The 13,032-nt window shown below is 41.3% G+C and overlaps 1 protein-coding gene across 1 annotated transcript; it reads right to left on the bottom strand.

Moving 5' to 3' along the window:
* Nucleotides 1–1,611: 1,611 nt before the first annotated feature.
* Nucleotides 1,612–8,939, bottom strand: LOC129740434 (sodium-independent sulfate anion transporter-like). Its single transcript, XM_055732103.1, has 3 exons — nucleotides 8,283–8,939; nucleotides 7,291–7,946; nucleotides 1,612–2,836 (listed from the first exon to the last, which is right to left on the bottom strand). Exons 1-3 carry the CDS (start codon nucleotides 8,341–8,343, stop codon nucleotides 1,721–1,723), a joined length of 1,833 nt encoding a protein of 610 aa, XP_055588078.1. The 5' UTR covers nucleotides 8,344–8,939; the 3' UTR covers nucleotides 1,612–1,720.
* Nucleotides 8,940–13,032: the final 4,093 nt, after the last annotated feature.

Here is a 13,032-nt window from a genome sequence, read left to right as displayed (position 1 = left end):
GGCACATTTTGAAAATTTTGCCATGCAAAAATATATTTTCAAGATCTGTGGCCTCCTTGTTTTTTTTTTACAACACGTGTTGTATTTTCGCATGCTGTGATGCAAAATTAGCAATATTTCTATCACATACGGCTGAAATAGAAACAGTGTTGTACAAAAATACAACGCCCCAAGATCTTCAACAGTAATTATGTCGTTGCACACGAAACAGTATTGAACGACCCCTCGTCGCTTTGTTTACGTTGAGTCTTAGCTATCATTGGATGTAAGTGTTACTTTTGTAATCAGGTGTTATCCGGAAAAAAGGATCTCGAACAGAAACGTAGCGCTGTGGATGCCTTGTTCCTAGCTGGCAAACGGCAGAAGGACATAGTTCGTGAGCTGTCCGATATAAGTGTGTGCAGAAGTTTTGTATATCTTACAGTTAAAAGATACCTGGAGACCGGAAGTGCCAAAAAACGGTATGGTGCGAGACGGAGACCTACTGTGGTGACACCTGCCATGACAAAGATCGTCAAGAAGCGCCTTAAGAGAAATCCTCGTAGTAGTGCCAATAAATTGGCAGAAGATCTCAACATATCGGATCGAAGTCGGGCACGTCTACATTTTGGTTCCAGGGATTCCAACAAGACTCGGCGCCGGCTCACATAGCGAAGAAAACCCAACTTTGGATTGCGCAACATTTTCCAGGGTTCATTTCGAGCTCCGAGTGGCCGGCGAGCTCGCCAGACCTGAATCCTATGGACTTCGCTGTTTGAAGTATGTTGGAGGCCGAAGTCTGCTCTAAGAAACATGAAGGTGTGGAGGTCCTGAAGCGACATCTCGTGGCAGCCTGAGATAAAATACCACAAGAACACCTGCGGGCCTCATACGATGCATTGCTCGACCGTCTGCGGCGAGTGGTTAAACTCAAGGGCGAACAAGTCGTGAATTTTGAAAAAGCAACTTGTTTTCAAGAGAAATTGAATGAATTTGAAATAAAAAGTTTTTTTTGTTTTGATCAAAATTTATATGTTTATTTCAATGTAGCACTTCAATTGCCGGACCCTGTAAATTGTATAGCAGGATTCTGAACTAGAAATTCGTTTTCGAGGTTTTGGCTTAAGTTCTGAGTCAAGATTGTTACTCTTAAATAACCTCAATCATCAAAATTTGATAAGGAATTTAAAATTTTGAGTTTAGAGTAGAATACCTCGCTTGCATTTTTCGGACCCTTATAGGGAGGGTTTAACGCCCAAACCCTCCCCCCCCCCCCTCCGTTCCTACGGCTATGATATGATACACATATAATACAAAAATAATGTTTTTTAAAGATTTTTTATTCAGCTTATTCACGTTTTGTTTGAACAAAATTATCATAGACAACCAGGGACCGAAATTGTCTAAATTTCCTCCCAGATATGCCCTTAGGGTATCATGGTTACTTCACTAACAATGCTTGCGTTCTTATCTCAGCACTACGCCTTTTGAACTTTTTGATAGGCTTATCAGGGAAGGGTTTGAGTTAAAAATAACAATCCAGGGCGGTCAAAATCAACATTGATAGTACCAGAGCTCGTTCGGGATGAACTGGAATGTGTTGAAAAATGGATATGTGTAGCAATTAACTAATCTTTTTAAGTTTGAAGTTTATTTACTCAAATTTTGGCTAGTACATTTGCTTAAAAAGAAAGTTTAAGAGTGTGTGCGGCTAGTTAGATAATATCACAATAGAAATCACTCAAACGACACCCTCGGAGACGTTCGCCCTTCGCCAGCTGCTGATCAATTCGTCTGCCTTTTCGTCAGCCCTAAACAGAGGCATGAATTGCTCCTTCTTATATCGGTACAACGAATACTGCACCTCTCGGTTCCACCTCCACAGAAGTACACTTCGGTCTTGGGCCTTCAAATCTTTGACGGTGATGGACATGTTTTTGACAACTGTCGAATCGATATACTTGATCAACTCTCCATCAATTACTACGAGGTTGGCGTCATGCTTTGAGGCCAATTTTATAATTTTTTCACGAAGGTATTCCGCCGATGAGAAAGCCAAATCATTGGTTGGTTTGATTATGAGAGCCGTTGTAGAGTTAGTTGTAATTACCCGATGATCAATTCTGGGTCTTGATATGAGGTACAGCAGAAAGCAAAGGTTAACTCCTATCCCCACTAGAATGCCGTATTCGAGGCCCATGAACAGACAAGCTATAACGGTCACTAGGAAGGGAACAATATCGATTCGTTTGACCCGCCACATTTCGGCTACTGCGCGGTATTCTATTATGAAAGCCATGGCCGCAATAATCACGGCAGATAGCGTAGCCTTTGGAATGAAGTAGAAATATTCGGTAAGCAAGCCAAGTGCGGCGATTACCAATGCGCCAGTGAATACTCCTCCGAAGGGTGTTTTCACTCCACTACTACTATTAATGGCCGTTCTAGCGAAGGAAGCCGTCGTTGGAATCGACGAGACAAAGGATCCTGCCAGGTTGCACAAACCCAACGCTATCATCTCTTGAGTAGCATCGATGGGTTTGCCCTTGGAAAACGCTTTTCCAATTGATACTATTTCCAGAATCGAAATCATGGGAATTGCAATCAGCGACGAACTCAAAATACTCAGCATCTGCGACAGGTTGTAATGTTCTCCGTTGAAGATGGTTGAGAAGGGCGGAGCGGCGAAGGGAGGAAAACCGGAGGCTACTTTTCCGGTCAGCCGGAAAGGTTGCTGACCTCGGCTGGCAAAGATATAAGCCAACGTTCCGCCGCTGATGACGATCAGAGCGTTACGAAGCAGACATAAGTTTTTGGTTACTTTCCGCCATCGGCCTGAGCCGCGCCCTTTGATAAGCTGTAATAAAGATAAAAACAAATGTGTGAATTAAACAGTCAAAAAATATCAACCTGTTCGAATGATTCGAAAGTGCACCCCCTTAACCCCTAATCCGCTCTTTAGTGTCAATTCAAGCAGTGCCATACACCTTGCAAATCGTATTCAAAGCGCCAGAATGTTATCGAATTTCATCGCATTTGTACAAATGTAGTGTAGTCTATGGCCCGCTTTAACCGATTTTTACGAAACTTTATAGTTTTGGAAACCTCGTAATGTAACCAAAATATGATTCAGTTTTCCGTTATTCAGAAAAAAATCTTAAAAAGACTGTCCATCTCCTGGAAGAAAAGAAGGGTTCCCGAACAATCAAAGAAACATTTTCTGTATCGGAAAACACTTCCATGGACAGTTTGCTTTCACTTTCTTGATTTATTTTTGAGCTTTACAACAAAATTTGTAGTTCTTGAACTAAGCAATAAATGTTTGTATGGAACCTTCTAATTGTAAGGCGTGTGGGACCTCTAGTAAAATTTGCCTCTAATATTTCGCCTTAGCAATATTCGAGATATGACAAAAAAGCCCCCTTTATCCTGTTCCTTCTTCCCACTGGAAAAGAGAAGAAGTGTTTTGAATAATCATAAAAACATCTCTCGCACCCAAATACATTCCCATGCTCAATTTGTGTCCATTCGCTAGATTAGTTCTAGAATTCCCCTTTATATGTTACAATTAGTGAAGAGGTGGAGAGGGGGCCAGCTTATCCTGAACACAAGAACATGAAATTTTCGTAGTCTTATACTCTTCTATTCCTAATTTACATTCATTTGATAAGTGTTCCATAAGTCACCCAAAATAAAAAAAAATACATATGGAAGCCCCTCCTCGCATCTCATCCTCCGACTGGTAAACGGGCGGGGTCTAGAAATAAAATATTTAACGTTTTCATATACTTTCCCATGCCAAATTTGGTTTGATTTGCTAGATAAGTTCTCGAGTTATTCCCCCTTATTCTGCGCCGCGCGTGAGGTGACGATAGTCGAATCGAGTCGGAGTCACGTGAGTCTTGTCCCCTTATTCTCGAAGCCGATGTGACAGAGGTTCATGCCCAGGTGACTACAAGATTAGGATAAGAACTCAACAAGTTTATTCTAAAAGACGATTCTCACCCAAAGCGACTACTGGAATCGGGTGACTAGGGTGATTCGACTATTGTCACCTCACGCGCGGCGCAGAATAAAGGGGATTCAAAAAAATGTATGACATACCCCTTTCTTCGTTTCTGTTTCTTCACTGGAATGAATGCACAGAATAATTTTAGAATTATTTTTGGTATTCCAATATCCAGGCCGTAATGTTTTCTTTTTTCTTCCGTAATGTTTTCTTTTTGTTCTCGAGTTTTGCAAAAAAATCTATGGAAGCCCCCCTTGGCACTTTGTATCTTCAGCGGGATGCTAAATTATTTAAGAAACATTTTACGTACCCTAATATCTCTCCATGTCAAATTTGGTTCTAATAACTTGATAAGTATTCCAGGTACGTCAAAAATATATAAAAGTCCCACTACTGCATTTTTATCTTACAAATGTCAATTTTCAGGTTAAATGAATTGTAATGAGTCGATTATTTCTCAGCCTAAGTGGCACCATGACTCATTTTTGTATGCACACACACACACACACACACACACACACACACACACACACACACACACACACACACACACACACACACACACACACACACACACACACACACACACACACACACACACACACACACACACACACACGCACGCACACACACACACACACACACACACACACACACACACACACACACACACACACACACACACACACAGGCGAGCGCGGGCGCATATTGTCAATGCGTTTGCCATCCGAAGTTTTCGCGCTGGTAATTGGCAACCTTGCCAACCAGCGACGATGAAAAATGTCATATCAATTCAGCAAACACCTCGGTAATCGGCAACCCTTCCTTTTGTTTGGTTCCGACACATGGAAGATGTTTGATAGATGTCTGGTCAACATGAAATGTCGTCAGCGAATGTCGCTGGCGCTGATGTTGACGAAAACTGGGAGGGGATGAATAACAAGAGAATGTAAATATGCCAGAAAAAAAAGTTGAGGAAAACTCCGGTTTGGAGATCCAGCATACACGCATGCAAATTTGTATAGAGGAAAGAATGTTTCCAGATATTTGGAAACGGCAGAAGCTGGTTCTGCTGCCCAAACCAGGAAAGCCATTGGGGAACCCATCGGCATACAGGCCAATATGCCTACTGGATACGGTTGGAAAGATTCTGGAAAAGGTGATCTTGAATCGTATCCAGCGGTACACCGAGGGCGAAGGCGGATTGTCCAACAATCAATTCGGCTTTCGAAAAGGGCGATGCACAGTCGACGCTATTCGAACTGTCATCGAAACGGCTGATAAAGCCAGACTCAAGAAGAGAAGAGGGGACCGTTTTTGTGCGGTAGTAACATTGGACGTGCGTAACGCCTTCAATCGTGTCAGCTGGGCAGCGATTGCTTCTTCGCTTATAAAAATGAAGATACCGAAATATCTCTGCAAATTAGTGGAATGCTATTTCCAGAACCGCCAGCTTCTATACATGACGAGCGAAGGATTTCAGGAAATGGATGTTACAGCTGGAGTGCCGCAAGGGTCGATACTGGGCCCGGTTCTGTGGAATATTACGTATGATGAGGTGCTGACATTGAGCCTGCCAGAGGGATTAAAGTTGGTTGGTTTTGCGGACGACGTCGTGCTACTAGCGACGGGTTACTCTACAGAAATCGTCCAGCTAAGAGCTTCAGAGGCTGTAGATGCGGTAGAGAGCTGGATGCACTCCAAAAGTTTGCAGTTGGCTCACCACAAAACCCAGATGGTCCTGATATCAAACCTGATTTCACCGCAAACAGGCAGGATTACAGTTGCATCATGCACTATCGAATCAAAGCGTGAGCTTAAATATTTGGGTGTGATGATTGACGACCGGCTCAGCTTTAAAAACCATGTAGAGTATGTGTGCAAGAAGGCGGCAACAGCAACGGCCGCACTCACGAGGATAATGGCGAACAACTCGGAGATCCGAAGTAGTCAGCGAAGGATAATTTCGAGTGTAGTTTCGTCAATCCTTCGATATGGAGGGGCGGTCTGGAAATCTGGTCTTAACATCCAGTGTAACCAGCAGAAGCTGAACAGTGTACAGAGGCGAATGAATTTGCGGGTCATCAGTGCATACCGCACCGTTTCGTCGGAGGCTGCATGCGTTGTAGCGGGAGTCATGCCCATCTCGGTTTTGTTGGTGGAGGACTCATATTGCTACGAAAATAGAGGCACGCAAAACGTGAGAACACGAGCCAGAGATAGATCCATGGCCAACTGGCAGCAGCTGTGGGACAGCTCAGAAAGAGGAAGGTGGACCCATCGTTTGATCCCAAACATCAAAGAGTGGATGGAGAGAAAGCATGGCGAAGTGGATTTCTACATGACGCAATTCCTGACTGGCCATGGATGCTTCATGAAGTATCACCACAGGTTCGGACATGCGGCCTCGCCGGTCTGTCTAACATGCGGTGACGTGGACGAGACACCCGAACACGTGGTATTCTATTGTCCAAGATTTGAAGAGGAACGTGCCAACATATTCGCCGCCTGCGGACCAGAAACGACAGCGGACAACATGTTGCAGAAGATGTGTGATGACATCAACACATGGCAGGCAGTCAGTGATGGGCTGGCCCGGATAATGAGTGCTTTGCAAAGGAGTTGGAGACTGACGCAAATTGCGATTGACGTAGGATAACGTAGGTTAACTTTACTAAGCTTAAAGAGTCCGAATATGGAAGATGTTTGATAGATGTCTGGTCACCATGAAATGTCGTCAGCGAATGTCGCTGGCGCTGCTGTTGACGAAAACTGGGAGGGGATGAATAACACGAAAATGTAAATATGCCAGAAAAACAAAAAAAAAAGTTGACGAAAACTCCGGTTTGGAGATCCAGCATACACGCATACATACATACACTCATGCAAACATACTCACATTCACACAGAGCTAAGCGCGTTAACATTTTGAAATACAAGCGTTTCATTAGCAATACTCTCGCTTCATGTACCTACTGTCAGTAAAACCTGATTTAAATAGAACAACACATGAAAATTTACACAAAACATATTTTATCAGGTTCATTGTTGCGTTATAAAGTTAAACAAATGTTTTTTTTTTCAGTAAATTGCCCATTTTCCAGCGTGATGTGACGACGGAACGAAAAACATGTTTTCAAAAATGTCACATCAGGTTTTCAACCTAGTTTTTCTATAACTTTTTGATGTTTACAAAAAGTTCTTGATAAAATTCATTTGCTACAAATCTCTAGAATACAGGTTTATGCTAAAATATAAGAGAGACTTCTGCGATTTCTGTTTTTGAAAAAAACGTTACTTACGGTTAGAAAAATCAAAATCGCCAACGATCCGAATCCCAACAAGGAATCCCACAGCCTCGTTTGTCCGATGTTTTCGAAGATGTTGCTCCACGAATCGATGAATTCGCTAGATTTGCCGGGGCTAGATATGCCCATTAGCGACTTCAGCTGACTGCTGATGATGGTGATGGCCGCTGCCGTGATGAATCCCGTTATGACCGGCATCGAGATAAACTGCACGATGAAGCCAAAGTTCAGCAATCCGAGGAGGAGTATAATGCATCCGGATAGGAATGAAGACAGGATGGCCCCAGCCGGCCCCAGCTGTAGGACTTTGTGTTGCACCATCAGCGCCATGATGGCCGTCGGAGCGATTGTGATCTCTTTGACGCTGCCGAAAAAGGCATAAATGAACGATCCCATGAAGTTGGAGTAGAGCCCGTATTGGGGCTCCAGATTGGCGACTACGGCATAGGCTATGCTCTGCGGTATCGACGTTAGGCCAACTGTTATACCGGCTATGGCATCAGAGCCGAGCTTTCGCAGCGAATACTGAGGACCCCACTGGAGGACCGGGAATCGTCGGATTGCATTTTCTCGGGTCCAGATACCTTGGAATTGACGCCTCAACAGAGGTCGTATGTCCGGAAACTGCTCCCGATAATCGAGTTCATTATCTGCAACAATAAAACCAGAAAGAGCAATTGGTGGCAGTAAGAGATAAAGGGTTGTTATGTTTTATGAGGATATGGTTCTAATCAGAATGCTAGAATGTTAAAAAAAGGCTTCTTTAGATGATTGTTTACCGTTGTAAATCATTACATTGTCTGTTAGGCAGACAGAGGTATACGGTATACGCGATAGGCCGACAACCATTATGCTAAATTACCTTAATAGCTTTGAATTCCATATGAATTTGCAGCGCGTAGGTGAGTCAAGGGGCAATCGATTGATGAATGATAAATTGTGCCAATTAACTAGAATAAGCTTTTGTAAATCGATCTTCCATTTACCTTCTGGTATCTGATGGCTTGGATAGAGCTCTCTATCAGTAAGAATGATATCTTTTACCATGTTTTGGCCCTTCGACCCCGCAAACTGTGATTTATCACTTTTTCGATTATATTCACAACCTTTAGCAGCAAATGTGACTTAAAAAATCCCCTATTCCTTGAAACGAAATGCACTTGCCACAAAACACAAGAACCGTCGAGTTAGATGGATAGTAGATGTAAATCTGATAGATTGGTAGAAAAATAAACCCTCCCCTATATGACAGTTCGTGATGAATCCCGTCGGTGAATGGCAGCAGACGGAAGGTTCTGCGCCGTCGCACTACCCGGAATAAACTATTCCCAGTCTAACTAACGATGTCAACAATCAACCGAGCAACCATTCGAAGTCAATTTCAGCTGCGATGGCTCTAACGAATCCCACCTGTTGCCCGATGTTGATGTATTCTATCGCGTACCAGAAAACGCGCGCCAGCATCCGAAACGCGACGTGCCCGAATGTTCGAACGATGAAATCCCATTGACAAAGGTTTTAGAAAATTAGACACCAGGATGTGCGAGATACCGTTCAGAGATGCATCTATCAACTCTGGTCATTCAGCGGTTGCGTGGCTTTACCTATCTTGGTTTTAAATTGGTTTACGATCGTTCAGATGTGTGCCAGTCGGTAGACAATTTTAATTAATTTACTGTACACAACATCAGATGTGGTACTTGCTCTGTAGGTACTTTGGCGTGCCTAAACGAATACATCTCACCGTAGGTACCAGAAAAAAAATCAACAAACAACTGGATAGTGCCGGTAAGATTGGGGTGACCGTTGACTGTGTTAATTGTCGTGTGGCATCGACGGGTCGTGTGTAAATGTTGTAAAATACCCGCCATATGGATCGCAATCTGCTTGAGTTATCGTTTTTGTGAACCATCGAAGATCGACAGCTGTTGTCACGGCTAAAATGAAAATGGTAAGCTATTTCCGGAACTGAATGTTGACCTAATGTTAGCTTTAAGTCCCGGAAATAACTTACCTACCTAGTTTAGTTGTGACACTAAGCTGGGAAAAGCATGTGACAACTAGCTACAATGTTTTCCCGTTAATTTTAAAATAAAACAGCCAATAACTGGAGATTTTCAAACGTTTCTAAGCTTGCACATAAGCTCAAAATTCTCAAATTCTGTTTGAGTTTGTTATGTTTGTTTGTCATGTTTTGGCTTGTTGGTTTCTTGAAAATCTGTGCAAATGTATGCAATGCAATGTAGGCAATATGTATGAAACAAGATGTCATTAGCTACTCAATAGCAAAACCTGACCCACAGTTACTCCTTTTTGGGATTTTAGCGCAATTTTCACGAGATACAAGGTTCTGTGGGATACAAGCCGGCCAAGATGCTGCAAGCGAAAGAAGTTCATCTGGGATTGATTGCATTCTGCTGAATGCTCAAAGCCAACCCTGTCGTGTCATCACAAATGTTGTACTGTCTATTTGCTGATGTCTGGGATACTGTAACTTCCCCGGCTGGCTGGACCAGTGAAATCCTTGTTAAGGTCCCGAAGAAAGGAGATCTAAAGAATTGTGATAACTGGCGAGGCACAAAGTTGGTCTGAACAACTTCAATCAAAGTACTCTACAAAGAGATCCTTAACAGTATCTAGAAGAATATTGACGTTACACTTCGATGGCGACAAGCTGGATGGGCCCGGACATTCGGCCGAAGTTCGATAGGCCGAAAGATGTTAGGCCTAAGGTCACTAGGCCGAATCGGCCAAAAGGCCGAAGGTTATTTGGCCGAATGGTTGTAAGGCCGAATGGTCATCAGGCCGAATGGATATAAGGCCGGATTCGACTATTCGGCCTTACGAACATTCGGTCAATCGTCCATTCGGCCCATCATCCATTCGGTCTAACGAACATTCGGCCTAACAGCCATTCACCTGAACAAGCAAACAAGCGTTAAGATGTCTTATCGGCATAGCATACATTCGCCATAATGACCATTCGGCTTAGTGTCCATTCGGCTTAATGACCATTCGGTCAAATTACCATTCGGCCTAATGATGCCTAAAGACCTTTCCGCCTAACGACCATTCGGCCCAATAATTATTCCGCAAAACATTCTTCCGGCTTTGCGTCCTTTCGGCAAGGGTGATACGGTCAAAATTTGGTCAAGGGAAAACGCGTGTGAATCGGTGAAATCATTAGAACATTAGAATTTTAGTTTTTTTTCTCGTTTATTTGATTTTTATTTTCATGAAACATTCTAGGTTTCCCAATAATCGCAGTTCTTCAGTATATCGGAATTAAAATTAAGATGGGTTGTTGAAGCGTATTGGGTCTAATTAATCCGAACAGCTGTGTATTTAAATATAATTTTAATATTCAAAGTTTATTCATTTACTACTCAACAGAAAAAACATATAGCGTTTCGCTGTGTGGATCACTCATTTAGGAAGATAATGGTTTACAACTTTCGGCGCCTTATTTTGTGTGTGAACATGTGCATACAACGAAAATGTTGGTTCAATCCGGTTACGTTTCTGGGTTAAATTTTGGAAGCAAAAGATAATGAAACAGTCACCATACCTGTACATTAACCTAAGAGTTCACTTTTTGCGTTTTTTTGCAGTTCACAACGTGACGAATAGTGATTGATCTTCATTCATTTTTATAAAAACACTCTGGCCAACTTTGAGCTCATTTGAGTAAGTTGCAAGGAAGAGCATGCGATAGGAGTTCTTGGAAAAAAATCTCTCATAGGCATGTTCCAGCAAGACGTGGTTAATATGAACTGATGGTTCTTTAATGCCTGGTTGGTTTTACATCAGTTTTTTTTTCGAATCAAAAACAATATTCTGAAACTGCCCACTAGTACAGCAAATTTTTGTACAAATTGAAAGTTGAATCCAAATAAGAAAAAACATATTTTTATCAAATCTTTTCTTATAAAGATAGCTTTTCGATTGATTGTATGTATGTATAGTAGAAAAGTCATTCATTGATGTTTAAGAGATTAACTTCTGTTTGTTGGTTTGTTCGTTTTTGTGTTTTCCTTCAATAGTCTCAACCGTTTTAACCCTCTAGAACCCATTTTTTTCACAGAAGCTTAGTTTTGTGATAGCGAACAAGAGTTGTTCTACGAAAAACTTTATACATGAGAAATTTTTATTGACAATTTTTCTAAAACTTGCATAACTACTGCTGTGGCTAAGGAACTTGACTTTCAGTACTTTTTCGATTGTAGTTTATACACAGTATACACATATCGAAACGAAAGAAAATTATTTCAAGTCAATGTTTGAAAAAATCGAATAAAAGTACTGTACTTTAAATCAAAAGAAAACTATTTCTGCCAGAATCAATGAACAAATTCTTTGTTTTTGATTAAGTTTTCTTTGAAACATCCATAACATTGTGGCGGCTCAATAGCGTGGAGGATTTTTGGTGAGTTTGTTTTTAAATTATCTGATCTTAAATTATTAAAGTTTTTGATTTGTATTAGGTCAACTTTATTCAGCCGACGACGATTGGTACCAAGGAAGGTATCAAGTTGGAAGCTGTGGAATTCCAAGACGATCCGATACGGCGACATACACCCAACCAGCAGGTGCAATGCTTCACGGTTTAAATGATTCGCTTAGCATGTTTAGAAGTGAGTATTATTTATGACCACAATTTCTTTCCCGACATTCTATTCATTGTTTTCGAGAAAGCATTTTTGTCATTCAGTTGTGTCTTGTTTACTTTTTAAATAAATTTATTATTCTTTTTTTTTAAGAAATTGATGGTGGTACTGGATTTTTGTAGAAACGAAAGAAAATATAAAGATCAAATAATAAGGTCAAAGAAAAAATGGTTTCAATTAAAAATCAAAATAACTTGGAAATAAAGGAAAATTTTATAGTATCAAGTGAAAATGCTATAGATTCAAGGGATTTGAAATTATGAATTAAAGTATTTCAGATTTTGAGTAAAAAAAATTTTTTTTTAATTCAAAGGAAAACATTTCTTCGAAGCAAAGGAAAATGTTTTTGAATCTAAGTAATTTTTATTTGTCCCAAAATCAAAGGAAAAAATCCTTTGTTTTATGGCACTTTCCTTTGATTTATAAATCACATACACACACACATATATGTTTCATCTCTCCTTCCTAACTTAGGCCGAAGACATAGTGAGTGCGATGCGATGCGAACCGGCGAATGCGATTCAATGCTGTGTACACACTTAATCTTTTCTCCTATGATCGGGACTCTCTTGTCAACTGGCAGCGCAAATGGGACTACGATGAGTTGGGTCGGTGGCTGCACTCGATTATCCCAAGGGTGAGCCTTAAACCATGGCTTAATAGATTGGACCTGAGTCGAGATTTTATTCGTGTATTTTCCCGTCTCATGCCCAATCATTATTCCTTAGGCCGATGATATAGTGAGTGCGATGCGATGCGAAACGGCGAATGCGATTTAATGCGACGAACCACATTTGATGAAAATGTATGTGAATCGCTTAAACCAGACATACTCAACGCCTCGAAGCAGATGTCAATTTGTTCCACCGCTCGAGTTCCCTCTAGCCGCGTTCGCATTCGAAATAAACTTTTTTTTAAAAGCTATTGACTTACGTCTATAATTTATTTTATCTTCATATTTCCCTATCTGTTTTCTTTTTTCTTTAAAAAGTGAACTATATCAAACAAAACGAGTTTGGCTCCTTTAAGCCTAAAGGTATAAGCCGTTTCAAATAAAGAATTTACAAAA

This window comes from Uranotaenia lowii, chromosome 1 (genome assembly GCF_029784155.1).
Source record: "Uranotaenia lowii strain MFRU-FL chromosome 1, ASM2978415v1, whole genome shotgun sequence".
Classification (NCBI taxonomy): Eukaryota; Metazoa; Arthropoda; class Insecta; order Diptera; family Culicidae; genus Uranotaenia; species Uranotaenia lowii.
The sequence above is the reverse complement of the archived record's forward strand: the minus strand, read 5'-3'. Positions and strand labels throughout refer to the sequence as shown.

Coding starts and splice junctions, on each gene's coding strand:
- LOC129740434 (XM_055732103.1), bottom strand. CDS start 8,343: ATGGTAAAAGATATCATTCTTACTGATAGAGAGCTCTATCCAAGCCAT. Junction 7,947..8,282: donor AAGCCATCAGATACCAGAAG/GTAAATGGAAGA, acceptor TTATTGTTGCAG/ATAATGAACTCGATTATCGG. Junction 2,837..7,290: donor CGATTTTGATTTTTCTAACC/GTAAGTAACGTT, acceptor TCTTTATTACAG/CTTATCAAAGGGCGCGGCTC.